The following is a 21,039-nucleotide window of genomic DNA, read 5'->3' on the forward strand; positions in this document are numbered from 1 at the left end:
CAATTTCGAGCTAGTTTGGGAGCCCAGGAGAAAACTGATTGCACATTAATGTTTTGATCAATTGACAGCTGTCAAAACAGGGTATCCGCTGACCAGTATCACCTGACTGTATCGCGGGCTCAGGTGTTGACCCATCAAGTTCGAGTATTTTTTTGTTATCCGCTGACAAGTTACTGGTTTTTTATGTCACTATGGCCCAGCACTATTAAGATTTTGATTTCAAACTTACCTCGGACACGAAAATTCAGCCAGTCATTTAAAAATACAGGCGGGGAAGACCTTTTCTTACCATGGTCACGCGTTGGTCACGCTCTACGTCCAATTTTTATGCTCTGATTGGTCAAAATTTGACAGGTGAGTTCATGCGGAAAATTTATGCAGCATCTTGAAACTTGTTTATTTTGACAGCTGAAGCTGACAGAGTTTTGTGTCAACTTATGATGTTTTTTAATGTCTTTTTCCACTGGATGTACAAAGTGAAATACAGCTGCTATCAAAAGTCTTCTGTTATTCATGGCTGGTTTGTTTATTGGGTTTTTGGTTGAGAAATGCGTCGCTTGTCAAAGTCGGAAATCCGATTTCGGATGGCATCGTTTTCGTTTTTTACCTTGCTTGATACGTAAGAGGAGTTTAAAAGTCTCAAGCGATTCTGGCCTTACTTGATAGCTTTCAGGAACTGTATCTCGAATGGTAAGCCTGAGTAATTATTGTATCTGATGTTTGTTTTTTTATATGTAGCCTCATGAAGTCGAGCACAGTTTATGCGGCAAGTTAATTACGCACGTTTGTAAGTAATGATCTGACCTAGTATCAGGTTTGATATAAGCTTACAAAACTTTAAAAAGCCTTTAAATATATTTTCTCACCGCAAATAGAAAAAAAACGTCCCGAAGAATATTTAGTTATAAATTTGCTTGTAGAAAGAAAACTTTGAGCGATTTTCTTGCCTCGAGTTCATCTTTGAAAAAAGCAAACAGCGGGAAGCCGGCTTAAAACATAAACTTAAAGACTCAGGATTTTAGAGACACTTTAATACTTGTCTTCGTGAATAAAAATTGCTGTCTCTTTAAATGTTTCACCGACTTATATTTCTTTTATTGATTGTTAGAAGTCTCTTTTGTAATTTTAATCGCTGTACCGTTTATTTTCAGTCTTTCATGAACATCGCTTGCAGGAGTACTCAAAATGTCACGCGTATCAAACGCTTTTCAAGATTACACATCGTTATAAAGCCATTAAATAAAAAAAATTAACATAACAAATTCTTTATTATGTTGAAGCGTAACTCTATTAATGTTCATTCACACACTCGACCGCTTGTCAAAAGCCGAGAACTGGCTGGCCGTATAGGTGATTTTGGAAATTTTTTGAACGGTTTCGTTAAAAGCCAACGATTGATCGTCCTGAATATTGACTGAGTACAATTGTTTTGAAAAACAGTGAAATACTGCATTCTGTCCGAGGTCTGTATGATAAATACAGCGCCTCATAGTACTGTTTCACCTCAGATGTGATGTATAAAAAGCATAAAAGGTTGGTTTACACACCTTCAGATTTGTTGGCAAGATTTTGTAAAGTAAACTTATCGAACGCAAAAGATTCAGCCTGATTTGTTTTCCAGGCCTAATCTACTGTGACCAGGAGCCGTTATGGCTCTTGAATGTGATCGAAGATGATTGCTATTTTTTGGGTGAACATATAAGTCAACTTGATGTGAGATGTTTCACTCTAAAATCACTTAGCTTTTCCCAGTGCCCTTAAGTTAACTGATTTGTGGATTACAAGTTTATTGTTTGATTTAAATTAAATATTTTTTAATGGTAGCTTCGCTCTTTAGCCCTAGCTAAATCTATATATTATTTTATAAAGGGGGGGGGGGGGGGGGAGCTGTGCGTTGTAAAGGGTAGGGTTGTTTCTTGGGTCAGGGATCTCACAGAAGTCCAGTCTCACCTATATTAACTCGTTTAAATAATTTATTTGGTATTTGTGATAGTATATTTGGAGCAACGGATAACTTTTTAAGGCCTGGCTACTCTACCTAATACTAGCGACTTTACGATCCGATGACCCGACGGCAGCGAAAACGTCGCTTCAAAAAGGAATTGGCGTTCTTTCGGTCTTAATCGCGATTATTCCAACTCACTTACTTTGTCAAATGTAGGCCAACCCTCCCAGAGTTGAATTTCTAAGAACCATATTCAAAGTTAGAAAGAGAAAAAAAAACTCTCGTCGCTTGTTTCCGTCTCCCCTAAAAAGTAAAATTAGACAATTTCACGTCGTAGTCGCGCAAAAACGGAAAAGAAATGTACAAAAAAGTGACATGCACGTGCAAAGTTGTTGTTTTGCCTACTAAACTAATTTTTTTTTTTTTGGCGTTCTCGTTGCCGTCGCGTCGTGGGATCGTTAAGTCCCTACTGTTGGACAAAAAAAGTGTTTAGTTTTAAGCCGCGCGTGAGATCTTTTTAGAGACGTACATTTTGCTTGTTGGGTGCAAGAAATAGTTATTGAATCAAGACTCAAACAATCTTTCTTTCGGAACGCCTTTATACAGCCGTGGCAAATCTTTCCGAGTTTAGATACATTTAATAAGTGGCATCGTTCCCGTGACAGTGGGGCCGTTTGTACATAACGGGGACACATCGTATATACGTGTACCATTGCATGGTTCATTCAAGCCGAGTAGCAAGAGTTGCCATGCGTACAAAGCAGAAAGTTGGGGGCAAGTGCAAATTAAATGAGGAGGGATGGGTGAGTTGTTTTTCGCCTTAAGTTTGGTCCTCTCCCCTACTCCACCTTGGTTTTTCTCTTGCCAAAACGTCGACGCTTTTCGTACATATGGTAGTGTCAAGGCTTAGAAGCATCTTGACTGACCTTGGTCATACAACAACTGTCCATATCATAACAATCCATATTCCATACTAAAATGAACACTCGTTCTCACATAGCGAATCGTTGTCACCGAGAAGGACTCCCAGAAAACCCACTGAAATGTTTCATAAAGTATTATATCCCTAAACCACTACCTATTCTAATCCAAATATTCTCTGAGTCTATCCCCTGGTCCTTATAAATATTTAAGGTTCACTTTGTACGGGACCAAGATTGATATGCATTATATGCTTCAGCGTCACAATCTGCTCCTCAGATTCCTGGCTGCCTCGAACCAAAGCTGTGGCTGTATGCTTGTAGTCATACTGCATAATCATCGAGAACTGCAATAATAAACACAAAACGTCAAGAACCTTATATCGGAGGCTACTGAGAACAGTATGACTGGAATTCACCGTCAAATGTGCCTAAAGACGCTCAAATAGGTGACAAAATTGTTGAGGCAGTTTCTTTCGAGGGGTGTATTTCGCATTCAAAAGCTCAAAAGAAGGAACGTACACTTTTGTGGCACTAGGTGTTACGTGGTTAAATAAATTTGACTGATTCAAACACAGCGACAAACCAGTGAGAAGTGACGGATCTTTATTAGCCTGTGAACAGGCTCTCTGTGTGGGGAAAAAAATAGCGAGGAAAGGGAAGGGAAAAAGGCCTGTTCACAGGCTAGATCTTTATTAGATCTATCTGAGACAAAATATAGATCTCGGAAGACTAGCAAAAACGATAAACTGATCCTTACAGTAAGGAGAAGAAACTGAGGCAAAAATGAGACAGAAACACAACACAACAGAATATATTTAACAATTACTCCTCGAGCCCGAATGGGCTCTGAGTCAATAGCCCATAAGGCTGAAGTGTTATGGGTAACACGTCTAAAAACAAGAATTGACGAATGGAAAATGGCCAAACAAAAATCTATTCGGCATATGAAATCAAACATACCTTAACATCGCCTAAAGGTTTTTTAGGCATAACCTTCACACGAAACCAAAGTTTGTTGGCTTGTCGATTCACAACAAATCTGAGATAAACCACAAATACCAGAAAAAACTGTCAGTCATTGACATGAGACATAAAAGTTAAGCCCTACATCGTTCTGAATCGAAGCTTCGATTATGAAGTTTGGCACAAACTTTGACCCTGTGTTACTTTTTACTATTCTGTACGAGGTGAGTTTATAGGTAAAATTCTCATGTGCCAGCGTTAAAGTGAGAGCTACTAACCAGTCTCTATTTGGTGATGTTGTTTATATTTATTTTGCTGCATACGGTGGATCTAAGTTTTAAGTTTATGGATAAAATAAGAAAATTGAAAATTCAGTACTTTTCGGAGCACTTTTTGAATTTACGAATGAAATCCTAAAGGTGCTGAGCATTACTTTACCGAAGTAATGTTGGCTTTGGCATTGGTGTTTAAAGTGTGCAGATGGAATCAAAAGGACAACCTTTGATTAATGTCTATCTTAAATAAGGATGCCAACTTCACTACAAGCAATTTACAGAGGGGTTTTTAAATGAATAATACTGGGTTGAATTTTCAGTTGGTGGTGATAAGAGACTCTTTTTATTACACTGTCAGGTCAAACGATATAAAAGTACTAAAATCGCGCTGAAACTTCGTAAAAACAATGACAACGACACCAGGTAACAATATTTACACAGTTATCTGCGGCTTCTGTTCTCATTCAGCAAAACCAGCATGGTGATATGGCAAGCTTTGCAGAAGCGTTCTACAAGGCGCCCACGAAGTCGGAACGGAATCTTTTTTTTGTGAGGGTAGATTTTTTAATTCTCATTCAGAGCAGTGCGCGAACACATGTACACATGTATATATGGCAGTTTTGATTAGATGTGTAACATGTAAACGTTTTTTTATTTTTGGGGACAAAGAAAAGTTTTAAGCTGCGAAATTTACCCTCCAGCACTTCGACCTTGTTTCTTTCACGGCGGAGCGCTTGTTTTTTTCTGCACTGCGACCAAGTCATTAACCTTTTTAAATAATTTTCAGGTAAACTTACATTTTACACGTTATACTCAAGGAAAGTACGTTATTGAAAGGAAGTTCATGTATTTATAAATAGACGTTTTATATATTTTTGATAGAGTTTTCAAGAAAAATTGGGAAATGCGCCCGATCTTATACAGATAATTTTAGTGTTGATTTTTGCCATGTGCTCAGCCTATTTTACTTGTGGGAACGGATTCACGATCCAGTCAGTGTTACGTGAATTGCTTTTAACGGTACACTTGTGGGTTTTCGAATAAACATTTTCAAGAAACAATTTGTCTGTTTATTGTTTTCTGTTTGTTCATTCATAACATTAGTCTTGCATTAGTTGAAAACATGATCGCCGGCATCTGAAGTCTTCTTAACTTGCGCTTCATTCTTCTTATTACACGCATCACTTCTGCGACGATGGCAACGAATTTTGCACAATTTTCACTTTCGAGTTCAGCAACTAGTGAAGTTTGGGGATTAATACATGTAGTGAATTCCGTGTTTCGTCAAATATTACCTCGTAAAACAGTAAATGCTCTTTGCACCGCATCATTTACATCGCAATTTTCCTATAAAGCACTCGCGCGACAATCTCGCTTATCAGTAATTCCATATTAGGAAGTAAATTTTGATTGGTTCCTTAAAAAACCCCAGCATTGCGACAAAGTTATATGCTTCGGGGTTATATGCTTCTGGTTTCACGTTATCTTGAAAACATTTTGGGCTCTCCTCAGCCTAGCAGAAATGGAAGTGCTTACTGAAAACAAACCTTGGATCATCATTAAACATCTCTGCAGATGTTGAGGAATCCATCTCATCAAATTCAGCTGCCTCGTCACGTGCTCCTAACATGAGCGGGTAGGTAGGAAGGGTGACCTAAGAAAACGACAACAGTCCTTACTGTCCTTTAAGCCTCAATATTGACATACAAATTCTCCAGACTGATCCCCATAAATTTCCTTAAATAATTAGTTTAGAGAATTTGATAAAACATCAAAGTATTTTTCCTTAGGTGATCATTTTATTGATTCTCATTGCTTTTCGTTTGACGATGTATTGAAATTATTAGGAGAAAATTGATGTTGGTTACTCATAGGACTTAAAAGGGTTAAATTGCTTGCTCCCGTTTCTGAACCTCTTTGTTAAAACGCCTTTTGTGTAATGCCTGTTGAGAGGTGTATATACACCATACATTGTCAACATAATGTTTACATTATGTCCTCAACAGTAATACAAACAGATAATAAATATTACTTTTATGACGACAAAGATGTAGCTATATTATGAAGTTGTCAACACACTTCATAGGCTTTAATACCAAAGGAAACTGAACCTAGCCTGCGGAGCAGACTTTATTTTTGGTGTTTTTTCAGGAATGAGAAAGCAAGCACAAGACATGCGTGGAGCTCAAGACAGGCGCGTTGAGTTCTCTCCCGCAAAGTGCTTACCTTTGCTGACCTGAAAAATGCAACCAGATAATGACCCAAATCTAACAGGTAGATTTACCTCAACAGTAACATGAGTGTCCACAGTCTCCAAAAGTCACTGTCTGAGTTCACCTTTCTATTTTTCGAGTCAGTTACTCCTTGTATCAATAATTATATTTCCTGTCGGTTCTACATGTTTTATAAAATATTAAAACTTACTCAAGTAAACTGAGATGGGGCAACATTTAACATACTTTACCTGAGCAGTGGGAACAAATGACCTTCCCTCACAACTGTTGTCAATGCTTCGATCAAACTTCCTGTTTATCCCCATCACACCAACAGAACCTTCCTTCTTTTTATCATCAGCAGCCTTCTCGCTTCCCTCCTCCTTCTTCTTTCCTTCATCATCAACATTTTTCTCTTCCTTGTCTTTTGCTCCATCTTCTTTGGTCTTTTCTGTATCGTCTTTTTTGCCTTCCTCCATCTTGCTGTCAGCTCCTTTATCATTGCCCTCATCCTGCTTCTCCTTCTCCTTTTCAGCAACAGCGTCCTTTTCATCTTCTTCGATGTTCAACAAAGTGACTTTTAATAAATTTTCCACTGGATTTGTGAAGGAGAGAGTCACCTGGGCTTCCTGCAAAAGCAAGAGACTGGATGTCAAAGTTCATCCTTCCTTTATGTAGGACCTGAAGTATTTAAAACTTGATACAAAAGTAATTTGACTTTATTAGGTTTAAGTTTCCATTCAAAACCATTAAACAATACTACCTTCAAAGCGCGGGAGCCAGATGAAAATTCTTGCCAATGCAATATCGGAAAAAATGATTTTGGAAACTACTACTGTCTTGGCCATAATTATTCTTTTTCTTATAAGAAAAACATAAGAAACTTCAAAATTTTCAAAGCGCGGAAGCCAGATGAAAAGTCTTACCAATGCAACACCGGAAACAATTGATTCTGTAAGGTACTGCTGTCTTAGCCATAATTATTCGTTTTCTTATAAGACAAACATAAGAAACTTCAAAATTTTCAAAGCGAGGGAGCCAGATGAAAAGTCTTACCAATGCAATATCCTTAGCCATAATTATTCGTTTTCTTATAAGACAAACATATGAAACTTCAAAATATTACTGAGGCCTCTACACTTACTATCAGGGCCTGCCCGTTCATGGTCATTGAATTAGGATGTATTGTGAGATGAAAACAGTGTACGCACCTTTCCAAATTTTAGGGCTGGAACATTCGAAATTCGTAGCATTGGTAGATAATGACTAAAAGAGAGACAAAGATGAATTACTTTACATAATGAATTTTTGAGGGAGAGGTTATGATGACCTCATGTTGCCATTGCATAGCATTGTGGGGCTCATACAGATTAAAATATACATCCCCTTTACAGATCATTTTGCCTTTTGGGGCTGCTAAACAGGGTAAAGCTGACATTTTTTCATTGTGGGCTATTGAGATGACCACACTTGTCGGCGTCTTTTTACCGAAGAAATAGAACATTTCATGCTTTGATCGACCTACTGAAATCGAAGTCGCTCTAATGTTGTTGTAAACATTTCATATCAGATATTACAGCAGCCAAGAAACGTTTTAAAAACTTTTTGGAATTTTTTTCAAATGAGTAGAAAGAGTAGACAAAGGTTTGGAAATTCGTGCTGCAAAAGTTAAAAATGAGAATTCTTGTTCACCGTGGACGACTAATTGTTTTATGCGTTTGTTCAAGTGTGGCAAATGCAAGTTATGTGCGAAAGCATTTTAAAATCACTTTATATTTTCAAGGATTCTTAGGGAAGAAAGTGAACTTTTAATTTAAAAAGATTTTGGTCATGGCCAGCAACGGGTTCTTGGCAAATTTCACAGATCGCGGAAAGTGAATAAAAGTGATTCATAGAATATGCCGTTCTCGTCACATGAATCAACGATGTGGTGAAGACATCTACATTCGAAAGCTGGAAAAAGACAAACAAATATCTCCCAACTGATTGTTTCAATACGATCCTAACATGCTGGGATTTGCAAGACGTGGGCAGCAAAATTACCGGGAACAAATGTGTTCATCATTACTGGTTCCAGAATTTGAAATCATCAGCCGTTGCTGAACACGTACGAAGCAAACTCATTCATTATTGGCAGCCGGGAAAAAATTCTAAAAGCCTGACAAAAAAGCCTAGAGATTCAGGCTAAAAGCAGTGATTTTAATTCGAACCCTGTGAATTCTCCAGGTGTAAAATTCACCACCATATTTCTATTACCTCTCTACTACTTACACTGCTCCTAACTGAATCTTGAACTTTATTGATGAAGGGTTGAATTCTGGTTTGCTTAGATTGTGTTCACATTGCTGTTTCGAAATAAAGGATATTCAGGCATCAAGCATGTTAAAACAAAATTATTTTAAATCTAAGGATAATAATACCAACGTTTGCTGTTGTGATAGTAATTTCAGCATCCATCTCAGACATTCCTTAGTAAAAGAAATTATTGCATCTACACAGCCAGAGATACCCTTAACATTTTCTCTCCGTAAGTTAGTTATAGACATATACACGTGTAAGTGTATGTGGATAAAATCCTATCGTGTGAATTTTAAATGAAACCTCTTTGGTACTTCTCTTGTATGTTACTATTTTTCATCTCAACATGAAATTCATGAGCACCATCATGTCATGGCGACATAGAAACGTCGGTTAAACTTTTTTCGCTTACTTTTATTCTTAAGTGTTAAACAAAATTTACCTTGATTTGTAACATGAAATTCAGAGTTTTTATCCAATATTTCAACCTAAGAGAAAAGACATGATAAATAGGCTACCCACCCGGCAACGCTGAGACCTCTTGGCCAAGAGATGCTTATGTCTTGGATGAAGATCACTGTGATTGTACAACGACAAGTCAAAGTTAATATTGTGTCAATGAATTTAAAAACAAGCAAATGCTCCCGCCCGCCCCCCCTCCCCCCTCCGACTCCTCCCTGCAAGAAGGCATACAATAGAAGGGATACGATGTGACACTAAATTTTTACAAGGTCTAAGGGCTGTGATCTTTGGTGTCTGGTCATATTCTGCAAAAAAGAAGCACCACTGTATCCTAGTCTGTTGCATGTTGTGTTTGAATATATGTCTCCACCTTCAAGCTTAGCAAATATTGTAGTATCTGCTGTAAAGAGTTTGGGTGAAGAAATTGTAAGGAAATACAACCACCAGTTAACCCTTTAAGCCCTAAGAGTGATCAGCATCAAATTTCTCCCTGTAATGTTAATGCTTTGTAAAACAGAGTGGTCATGAGAATTATGGACAAGATCACACAAGATGAATTTGCTTGATATTTTATCAACTTATCCCCACTGCTTCTGTAGGAAATGAATAGGGGCAACAAATGAGAATTCAAATTTTGATCTTAGGGCTTAAAGGGTTAAAAACAGATTAATGAGGAAAAGCATCCTTGGAATACAGTAGAATCTCTGTTCATGGATAAAGGAGTCCCCTGAATGGAGATTGGGTTGGGGTTTGTAAATGACTAACAAAGAAATAAAATATTTTCCTTTTGTTCTGCCTCAGAATCTGCTGTAGTCATTATTTCAAGTAGTTAGATAATGAATAAAAAAACATGATTAACTTATCTCTGTGATGTTGTGTGTTGAAAAATCCCACAAGTGCATTACATAGATTTAAGTAAGATAGTTCATTTCGTGAAAGCTGTCATCATTGTGACTAGTGTACACTGAAACTTATCAACGCTTTTTTGGTCAGTCACTTTTTAAGGACTAAGGCGTCCCCTAAAATGGAGGTTAAACCAGGGTTTCAGGTCCCAGAAAAAGTGTCCCTTTCCTCTGAATAGAGGTGTCTCTTCAACAGAGGTAACAGAAACAAAAAAACTATGTGAAGATTTTTCTGGGACCATATTTTGTGTCCCCTGAATGGAGATGTCTCTTGAATAGAGGTGTCCCAAAGGAAGAGGTTCCACCGTAAAATTGCACTTGGAATGACAAGGATGGATGATGCCAGTGATGATGACAGTGATGATAACAATGATACTGATAAGGATAGTGTTGATTGTGGTAATAGTGGAGCTCCATAGCTAAGTAAATCGATCCTAGAAAATTTGGTAATTACGTGTCCGTACACTGCCCGATCGGCCGACCGCCTGTCCGCACCACAGGCACACCAATATAAAATAACTCAATCAACAGGTATGTCAACCCAAATGCAACTGAAAAAAAATCGCATGACTGCCCGGACTTTTAAAGAGATAAAAAACCAACAAAGTCCTGTCTTTTTCGATGTTATTTTTGATGTTTACACTCACGTGGATAACAGAGAGAGAGCTAGGGAGACGATTTCATTGGAAAAGAAAACATGAAAATTTCACAGCGGTGGTGAGAAAGTGAGAAATGCTAGCAGCCAGGTGAAAATGAGTGGCAGTGAAAAAATAATAGCGAACATGGACACAGAAAACAAAAACTTTTGTAAGCACATATGACAATTCCTCCATAAAAATAATGTGTAACTAGAAAGTTTTACGTTTTAGTCGTGCAAAACAACGGCAAAGAAAGACAAAAGACACGTGCAAATAAATTGTTTTTTTGCCAATAAGAAAAAGCAATGTGCTACACGAGCAAATTTATTTTTTTGCTAATTAGATCTATTGACCTTGATGCAATTTTCATTGCTGTCCCCGTTTAACATTACACAATTTATTATTCTTTTTGTTTATAATTATTATTAACCTGAGCTTCGCTTTTAGTCCTGGCTAAATCTATATATTTAAGAATAATGATAATGATAACAACAATGAAAGCAAAAGTGGTAACGATAATGGTGGTGATGATGATGATGATGATGATGATGATGATGATGATTAAGGCAAACTTACGCTAATGTTTCTGGCTGAAAGTCTGGCTGGCACAACCTCTGCTGTAGATTTGGAACTAACAAAAGAAAAGAAAATAATGTTTTTATAGTTGACAAGCAACTTGGTCAACTCTTAAGACGAACCATAAACATGCAGTTCTATAAACAGTAGACAAGGCCAATACCACTTCCATAATAATTAGTGGTTAGCTGGCTGAAGTTTCGGTGAAATTTTTACTGATTAGAAAGTTTACACACTGACACACAACATAATATAAACACAACAAATCTATTTACAGCACCAGTAAATTAATGTTACCTTTTTCAAGAATTAAAGTTTTGTTATAAAATTCTTCAGCCAATGTTTCCACTTCTTCCACAGCTTCACTAGGGTTTTTTAGAACCACTTCTTCATCAACCATTTCTTTCCTAATTAAGTAAAACACAACACAGGTGCACGAGAGCACTCTTCAAGGTGTTCAATTTGAGTGACAACAAACAGCAGAGATGAAAAAAACAAAACAAAAACAAAATACATTCGACTCCCGGTAACTCGAACCCTCGCTAACTCGAACCAAAATCGATGTCCTGTTGATTTCCTCAGACAATAGCTATATAATTCTACTCTTGATAATTCGAACCACGTTTTAAGCGCACGTTAAAGTCGAAAAAAATTGTACTGAAGTTGGAAACATTGAATTTATTTCAACACAAACCAAGTATTCTTTGTATTGTTTTTTCAAAATATCAATATCTTGAAGTGATCATGAAGTGTGCATGATACTTAATCTTGCATTCCTTCCCCATCCAATTTCCTTATCTCTGGTTGTTTTGCTTCGGACTCCCGATAACTCGAACTTTTTTAGATTTCCCTAGAAGGTTCGAGTTATCGGGAGTCGACTGTAACATAAACACAACGGGATCAATTAAGGTTCCTGGAGAAACTGCCCACCTACCCCTCCCCTAAGCTAACATTAACACTTACTTTTCACTTAGGGCAAAATGATGGCTTGGGGGAGAGGTAGGTGGGCAGTTTCCCAGAAACCTAGAATGATGATCCACACAATGTACTAAACAACACAATGCCTACCCTTTTGAGCTGAAACTAGTCAGATAAGAAAGACTACTCTTGCGTCTTGTTAACGATGATAAATTGAACTTATCCTGAAAAGCAAAGAATCATTGCTTTAGTCTTGGAATTTGGCAAAAGGGCTGTACTAGCGGATCATTCTTGGCCATGAAACTTAATTACTAAGAACTAAGAAACACAAAAACACACATGCTTTTTCATGCACCCAAAACCATTTGTTCAGATGTAATCACCACCCACACTGAAATGCGTTACTGTTGTTGTATTTTATCACCTCAAACTATATATATACACTGAGTCAATTTTTTCATTTGTCACTTGAAAATGATGTTACAGCCACATTAAAACGTTTTCTTAAACCTTTTTTGCTGACTTTTATTCTAAAGTGAATTCTAATTCAATTTTGCCCTAAAAAATCAAGAAGTATAAACATCAAATGACACCCTCAATCAGTTAATACTGGCTTCCATATCATCTTGAGACAAGTATTCAGACTTGCAATCAAGACAATCACAGGGAAACATTTCTCATGCAACATGGGACAAACCTGACAATTCAGAAGAATTACTTTGAGCAAACAGAAGTCAGTCTGGGGCAATTGTGAAGACTGTTGTAAACCTCCAATTTTTTTTAAAGAAACCATTCTCAGACAATAGTATTATTATATTCCAAAATGATTTATATTTAAGTGGTCATTATGTTTTCCTCAGACTTTGTACAGATGGCCCTTACAAATGATCAAGGCAATTATTGCCTATGTTGTAGTTAATTTTGTTTTCATCTGACGTAATATTTCTTTTCCTTTTGTTTTTTGGTATGGTTAAAACGCTAATGAAGTTGAAACAAAAGAAAAATAAAACTTACCTGTGATAAAAAATCAACTACAACACCTACAAAACACCAAGCTCTTCAAAAACTTTTGTGGTGATATAGACAAATTAATAATAAGAAAACCACTGGCCTTAAGAATCTTATTTACATCTTGAACTGTACAGATTTAAATAGACATGTAGCACAATTAATCAAAATTGTAAAAACTTGATTTTAATTCAAATATCTTTAAGTCTGACAAAAGCTTGTTATGTAATATTACTCTTTATACAAATAAGAATGTCTCATAAATCAAAATTAGCAAACCTTTAAAATTAATTATTCAAAGGAATATTTTAGTGAATAAGACAATATTTTATTTACTTTATACTTATGTTGTTTAACGTTTTCTTACCTTCCTTGGTATATACTGTGTCCAGTTTTAAAGGGAATTTTACAGCATTTGGGATTAGATATAACAGAAAAATCAATCAGCTTTTAATAAACCTATTTAATAATAATTATATTTATTTTTTAGAGAAAGAATCACAAACACCTTGAGTGATACCTCGATTTTTCCTTGTCTTAAGGTAGTTTAAGAACTTAAGTGGTTTTTCTTGTTAATTTGAAATTAAAAATTTTTAACACAACAAATTGATTCAAGCGTAAAAAAAGGTAACAACATTATCAATGATATGCTTTCAATTGAAACAAGCAAGTGTTATTTTTTTATTTACAGTTTTTTAAAGAATACCAAGTTAAAAGTTGTCTTAAAATGACTGATAATTTACTGTCATTCAATTCACTACAATCACATTTGGAATCAAATTTCGAAAGAGACTCTTGCAAAAACTAAATGGCCAAAAAATAATAATATTGTGAATTGTTATTTTCATCCAGATTGTTTCAATATCATTGTTATCTATAACTAAAAAAATATAAACAAAATAATTATAAACAAAAATCTAAACAACATTGATGTCTTATTTTAAATACTCACTGATATGTGCATATAGTTGCGGCGTTTGGTTAATTTCTTTTTCTCCCTTTCAACTTTTTCTTTTGTAGCAAGCTGTCTGTAGTATTCTACAAGAGTATTAACCTAACAAACACACGAAAAAGAAATTTTACCAGAGCACTACAAGAACCAAACAGATTTCAGTTAGAATAATTACTGACAGGATGCCTGACACAAGGCCCAAGAAGGGGTTGGGGGGGGGGGGGGGGAGGGGGAAGGAATTGGTACTCATTTAACTCTTGCATGGGAAGGCTCCTCTCCGAGGTCCAACCTCTTACCCTTTTATAAACCATTTTTTGATGGAAATGGTACATGCACCCCTTTTGTATACCTTTAACTGACAAATGGTACCCCCTTCACATAGCTAATTTAGAATGCTGCATCCATTTTAACTGCTGTAAATGCACAGTGTTTAAAATATGAATAAATCACTAAACCAGAAAGTTTTCACGCCTGTTAACTCTTTTAGGTCATTTCATGCAATGGCAAATTTCTCTCCCCTTTCTCCATACTCTTTCATACACCTGATACCTGAAACAGGTACCCCTTTCAGGCAAAGCCATTCAGTATAGGCCATTATACAACATGTAGAAAGTAACTCCCCCTCCCAGGCCCAAGTATCATCTGATAAACTGCTACATTCTCCTTCCAATTGCCTCAAACATGCTTATGAACAAGGTACATACTCTTTTGAGCTCTTTAAATTCCATGATTTTTCCACAATTTTTTCCATGCCCTTTTTAAGTTTTCCATGACTTAAGCTTTTACTCTCAAAAATTTTATTGCCTAAATTTCCCTTGTTTTGGACCTAACAAAGTTCAACACAAATTTTGGTGTCCACTTATTTTACATTGTCCTTGCTTTAATATCTGCAGTAACTTATCTTTTAAACATAACTACAATTCCAGGACCAACAATTCAATTCCATGACTTTCCAAGCCTGGAAAATGAAATTGTTAAATTTCATGACTTTCCAGGTTTTCCATGACCTGTAAGAACCCTGATGAATGGACTTGGGGGAATTTAAAATTTCATCATGAGTTACTTTGAGCTTCAGTCTACGCACCCTTTACCTGACTATTTCATGATCATTATCCTGGAATCATTCAAGTGATCAGAGTTTTTCTGGCCACAATATCAAATATTAATTTACCCTCTTTGCAGCGGGACTTTCCTGCTCCTGCCAAGCTCCACTTGCTAGACAAACGAAAAATGCAAGACAAAAATTAACCCTTTCATATCCAGAGTAAAGATTTGTTAATTGCTAGTTCAAACTTGTGCCTGTGGTTGAAATCGAATGAAACCTCTTCAGCAGTACTTTCTTGGGGAGCTGTTTACTATACTGTACATGGTTGTTCTAATAAAATAATATTAATTCTTTGAGTGTGTGGGTAAGAATCCTTAAGTGTGATGATCTGAATAGCCACTAAGTAATGCTTTTCTGTGGTGTTGCTTGATTATACTGTACAAAGTAGCTCAAACTGTTAAGTTTGTGAATGAAGACCCTGTCGAGTATTAAAACATTATTATTCCTTGAGTCCAAATGGGCTCTGAGTAAATAGCCCATGAGATCAAAGGCCTCATGGGCTATTGACTCAGAGGCCATGAAGAAATTATTGTTTTAGTAAAATCCAACTAGTTGGTCAAAAATATTGAGAATAAAAAAAATTTTAGCTAGTTAAAGCTGGACTGTAATCCTTTTTTGCTGCCAAAAAACCAGCGCTTTTTGCTACTAGTGGGCTATAACATATAGCCTAGTAGTAGCTCAACCAATCAGAACACAGCATTGATAATAGACCACTAGTTGGATTTTACTAATGTAAAAATAAACGGGATCCTGTGCAGGATTCGGATCAATTTAGGTTTCTGGGAAACTACCCGCCTACCCGTCCCCTAAGCCAACATTATAGCCCTAAGTGAGAAGCAAGTGTTTATGTTAGCTTAGGGGAGGGGTAGGTGAACAGTTTCCTAGAAACCTAAATTGAACCCAGAATCCAATCAATTAAATAGGATCCTGCAGAGAAACTTGTAAGATCACTTATGATCCTGTTTGTGATCCTGGACAGTATTTTACATGATCTTGGGTTAATATCCTGTTTTTCCTCTGATTACAATTTCAAGTCACGTTCCACTATCTGAATTCCTGGAACAGGCTAGATCCTGGGTCCAGTTGGATTTCTACCACAGTCATAATTCTGTACAAGGTTTTATGAATGAAATCCCGAAGTAAAACCTTTCAAATGAAACCTTCGGCAATACTTTCATATACTACTTACATTTTAATAGTAGTGCTTTTATTCTTTAAATATTAAATTATTTACTTTGTTTAAAATTTCTAAAATCAACTGTATAATTTGTTTTACAAGTCAAAATAAAATTCTAGCTAAAATTTTTTAACCTAGGTTGATTCTTAATTTCCTATGTCTCCTAGCCCTAATTATTTGAGAATTAGGGCTAGGAGACGAAGGCAATTGAGAATCATCCTGCTAGTATAGTAGGTTAAAATATTCTAACATGAATATAAATATTTTGGCATGCCAAGTTTAAAGGAAGAAAAAACTTTATTGTCTCTTGTTACTACTCACCCACACTCTTATCTTCAATCCCTACATCTCTAGAAGACCATCTGCAGAACCCACAAGCAAGGTAATAAACTTTCTTGGCTTGTGTTGCTTTGCCATCATCACCTGACTTGTCTGACTGTATGGCAACTGCTGTGGCTCTTGTGGACAATGTATTTCCACAACTTGGGCAGTCAAAACAATTGGCACATCTAGGACATACAAGAAACTGTACTGTATTTGACCCAATCAACAGTCTATTTAACTTTAGGGATCCAAGTGGGGGCCTTTAATAGATAGAGGCATTTATTCTTGTAACATTAATCTACTCAACAAAACGTATACAGTATTGCTCTCAGAGAAAAATTAATACAGTCCATCTATTGATATTTCCAGGTCGCTGTTTGACACTTGTTTTCCTTGTTAAAGCATTTTAAAAACTAGATTACTAAGTAGTTAGTACAGAGCTCCAAGTGCATGAAGCGCACGACCAGAGCCCCATTGCCAAGATAATTTCGTAATCTATTCATCCGAGAAAATTTGGTTACGACGTCAGCTTACGCCTCCGCCCGTACAGACTCTGGCAGTAGGGGTAAAAAGCTAAGTAAGGTCAGAAGCTAGTCCCAGATACGTATGTTTCATTTCATTTTGGCACAAAATTAGCCATTTTGGTGGCAACCAATGCAGTTGCTCGAGTAAGAATCTAGATTAAAGTTCTTGTGTTTGACTTACAACAAAACAAAAATGTGCGAAAATAAATTTCTAAAGCTTTGCTTTTTGCCTGGTCATGGAATAAGAATCGTGACCACTTTCTTTGTTTACAAATGAGACTTGTGATGAGCATGTGGTTTATTTTTGGCAAAGATTGAAGTGATGCACATAATTGATCACATTTTGGCTTCTGGGCAATGATGTAATTTTCCCTGAATCAAGGCCCTTGATTTTTCTGTATTTATACACGCATATTAAAAAGAAAATACTCTGAAGAATTCTCGAGAGTCAGTAAAGTAGGATGTGAAATATTATAGCGGGGGAAATCCTGTTTCATGGTATATTAAGGCATTACATTTCGCAGAATATTGACGCAATTACTGGAACTCTACGGTTAAATAGATTTGAGAAGAGGTCCTAATATAGAGCCTTGGGGAGCCCCAAATGGTACGTCAACAAAAATAGACTGTTTGTCGTTGACTTTAACAAACTACTGCTGAGATGTTAAGTAGCTGGGTACCCAGTTTAATGAGTTACCGGTAAACCCAATGGCACGTAGTTTCCTTAGAGCTACTAAATAGTCAACGGTGTCAAAAGCTTTGGAAAAATCGGCAAAAGCGATGAGAGTGACTTCACTTTTTGTCATTGCTCTTATTATGTCATCCCTCATTCGCAGCAGAACTGTAGTAGTAGAATGTCCTTCACAATATCCTGTGACACGTTCATTAAATACGAGATTTTGTTCGATAAACTCCAATATTTGATTGTGGACAAGTTGCTCATAGACCTTAGAAAGTGCAGGAAGAATAGCAATGGGTCTGTCAGCATTGATTAGGGAATCGACTTTAGGTATTGGAGACACTCTTGCCATTTTCCAAGCTGCAGGGAAGGTATTATTTGAAATGAAACTATTGATAATTTGTGTCAGCGGAGAGGAAATGTGGTCGGCAGACAATCATCTTTAGATACTTAGCGGGTATTTGGTCAGCTCCAGTAGAACAATCAGATCTCAAGTCTTTAAGCTATTTCAGCAATTCACAATAGGTAACAGGACGATGGTCGAATGAGCTTGTGGAATTATCAGATAGTGAGTTGATAAGTTCTTGTAAAATGTGCAGAGAGTTTGGTGTTGATCCTAACAAGCATCATGAGGTGGAAGCAAAGTGGTTGTTCAACAGATCAGGGTCCGCTATCAGGGGCTAAGCGTGAGGATGATGAACATGATGAATCACCAGCCGAGCTCTTTGGGTTTCCTCAATGACAAGGCTTTCTCATAAAACAACCCCTTTACTTGTTTAATTTTTGTCTTCTCGAAATTTCAATTCAAACAAGTTCGAATCATGGCTCTACAATTACAAACCGGTCAATGTAAAACTCTGACTGCGGACTGCAGACTGCAGACTGCGGACCAGGGGTAAAATGCAGACCGTGTGTAAAATGCAGACTGCAGACTAAGAGTAAAACGCAGGTTGGGGTAAAATGCAGACCGAGCATTAACTGTAGTCGCGGAAGGGTTTAAGGGCCAAAACAATCCCTAAAATACATGTAAACAACACCACTTACACTTACTTGACATCTCCTTTCACAAATCCATTCCTTCCTTGCTCTGGAACACGCGAAAACATACTAGTAATCGCAATCTTTAACCTTTTTTCCGTTCAAGAGACCTCACGCTTCAACTTTCGATACAGGTGACCGTGAATTGGTACAACACAACAATGTTTACGCTTAAATAAAAGCTGCTGACCCAAAATAATGTACAGAAAGAATTTAAAAGAATTATGGCGATAAAAAAGGGAGTAAATCATTCCAACAACAAAGGAAGATGTTCTGCAGGAAATTTCGAAGACCTTCTATGAAAGGATTGAAAATCAAGGTAGGCAGACTTTAGCTGTTTGGATGTTCATTGAACTTTTGGCAAGAATGTGTAATGTACTTCGACTAGGAAGCGAGGTGTGTAACTGATTACCAGCTAGCTATTTGAAGAAGAAGGAGTACAGTCTTCATTCTGCATTTTGCACCCAGCCTGCATTTTACTTTCAGTCTGCAGTCTGCATTTTACACTCTCTCTGCATTTTACCCCTGGTCCGCAGTCTGCAGTTTGCAGTCCACAGTCTGCGTTTTACACTGACCAAATTACAAACACTTAAACATTTCTACAATTAAATGTGATTAAAATGTTCACTGTGTAGTAAAAACTGTTTTTTTCCTTATTTTCTTCGAGCTCCTGATAACTCAACCTTTTTTCCATTTCCCTTGAAGGTTCAAGTTATCGAAAGTTGACTGTAGTTAGAATCTCAGCTATTTCAAATTGGATAGCCGTGAACGTCTTTTTCTTTTTCAGTTCACTCAGGAATAAACAGTTAGACTTCCACGCCTGGAAACAAGGTTGATTGATGGTATATCATTTATATCATCAAATTGATGGTATATTGCTTGCATCTTCCAAATATGGTAAGTGCCAGTTTGTTATGAAGAATTAGTCGGGGTATTAGGGCCAATCAGAAATGGCAACATAGTTTGAATTTTGAAAGAATAATAATTGACTTTATCAATTTTATTGTTAATTGGCAATAAAGGTATATAGGCATAAGGTTTAAGGAACAAGTGAAGGTTTATATTTTAGTGGCTTGTCAGTCAAGATTAGGGTCTTAAACAACAAGAAAGGTATATAGTGTGGTTCAGTGCCCCAGTGGCTCTTAAGTCGGGACTGACAAGCCACCAAGACTCTTGAATGATAAGGTCATTTTATCTCACTAACGAGCCACCAAGACCCTCAAAAATCCAGAGCAAAATAAAAATATTCAGGATCTAAACACCGATTATGATTCTTACCTGTTCTTTTTAACTTTAGCCTCTGCCGAAGGCATATTTTCCAAACAGTTTGGGCAGTAGTAAGAATCGACCTTAAAAAAATAAAAACGATAGCAATGAAGACTTATCCTCGGTAATTTGCCATGTATTAGGCCATAAGCTCTCTGTAAAACTATCCATATGGCCATCTGCAATTTTCGTACTTGCCATTAAAATGTAAATAGACTTTTAAATCGTCAGCATTACTCTTGGCTTTTGTGAAAGATTTACCTCGTGAGACACACAAAGTGGACATCTCAGCTTAATGCAGTGTCGACAAAAGTACAATCGAGAGGGTGGCGAAAGCGCCGAACAGGAACAAGTCAGTAATACACGTACACCATCGCCTTCGAAGGGCGACGCCATCTTGGATTTTTTCGCCCCGCATTGAGACGAAATGCATTCTGGGTATATAGAGTACTAAAAGTGATGACGTCAAAAAATGAAATAGAAATTATGGGATTTGTCCGGATATTCTGAAAGAACAATGTCCAAGAGGCCTACTTGCCAAAAATGAGCATTTCGGGGCAAATTGTCTCTGAGATCATAGCCCAGTTATGCTTAGAAAACTCCATACAAACCCTTCTAATTTTTTGGGGGGTCGACCCACAATAAATTTAAACGTTTTGCAACGTTTTGTATTGAATAAACCCTATCAGGCGGTTTCCGATTATTTTTGCAAGAAAGTAATGATCTTTCAATTGAAAAGTACACATAAAGTTTGAAATAAAGTGTTACAATACCTCTCAAAGTCTTTATTCCTTCGTTCTGTTCCTTTGAGGTCTGCAGTTGATGTTATACTTTTCACTCATTTATAAAAAAA

General features: G+C 36.8%; 1 protein-coding gene across 3 annotated transcripts; it reads right to left on the reverse strand.

Moving 5' to 3' along the window:
* Nucleotides 1–1,955: 1,955 nt before the first annotated feature.
* Nucleotides 1,956–20,586, reverse strand: LOC140946422 (dynactin subunit 4-like). Of its 3 annotated transcripts, XM_073395538.1 has the most exons (16): nt 20,448–20,586; nt 20,199–20,269; nt 16,677–16,864; nt 15,245–15,288; nt 14,074–14,175; nt 13,489–13,503; nt 12,264–12,337; nt 11,493–11,602; nt 11,196–11,250; nt 9,140–9,194; nt 8,591–8,664; nt 7,531–7,585; nt 6,571–6,948; nt 5,654–5,760; nt 3,829–3,907; nt 1,956–3,212 (listed from the first exon to the last, which is right to left on the reverse strand). In XM_073395538.1, the coding sequence occupies exons 1-16, from the start codon at nt 20,580–20,582 to the stop codon at nt 3,075–3,077; spliced, it is 1,680 nt and encodes a 559-aa protein (XP_073251639.1). In that variant the 5' UTR covers nt 20,583–20,586; the 3' UTR covers nt 1,956–3,074. The 3 variants fall into 3 exon arrangements, with proteins under 3 accessions (XP_073251639.1, XP_073251640.1, XP_073251641.1); XM_073395539.1 differs by lacking the exon at nt 13,489–13,503; XM_073395540.1 differs by lacking the exon at nt 5,654–5,760 and having other exon boundaries at nt 3,074–3,212.
* Between the last annotated feature and the right edge of the window lie 453 nt (nt 20,587–21,039).

The sequence above is a fragment of the Porites lutea genome, chromosome 8 (assembly GCF_958299795.1).
Source record: "Porites lutea chromosome 8, jaPorLute2.1, whole genome shotgun sequence".
NCBI lineage: Eukaryota > Metazoa > Cnidaria > Anthozoa > Scleractinia > Poritidae > Porites > Porites lutea.

What these genes read in the sequence shown, in the direction of transcription:
- LOC140946422 (XM_073395538.1), bottom strand. Translation starts at nt 20,582, where the DNA reads ATGGCGTCGCCCTTCGAAGGCGATGGTGTACGTGTATTACTGACTTGT. An exon ending in GCTAAAGTTAAAAAGAACAG is followed by an intron (nt 16,865 to 20,198) that starts GTAAGAATCATA and finishes TGTATGTCCTAG; the next exon opens with ATGTGCCAATTGTTTTGACT. An exon ending in CAGCCCTAAAATTTGGAAAG is followed by an intron (nt 6,949 to 7,530) that starts GTGCGTACACTG and finishes TTGCTTTTGCAG; the next exon opens with GAAGCCCAGGTGACTCTCTC.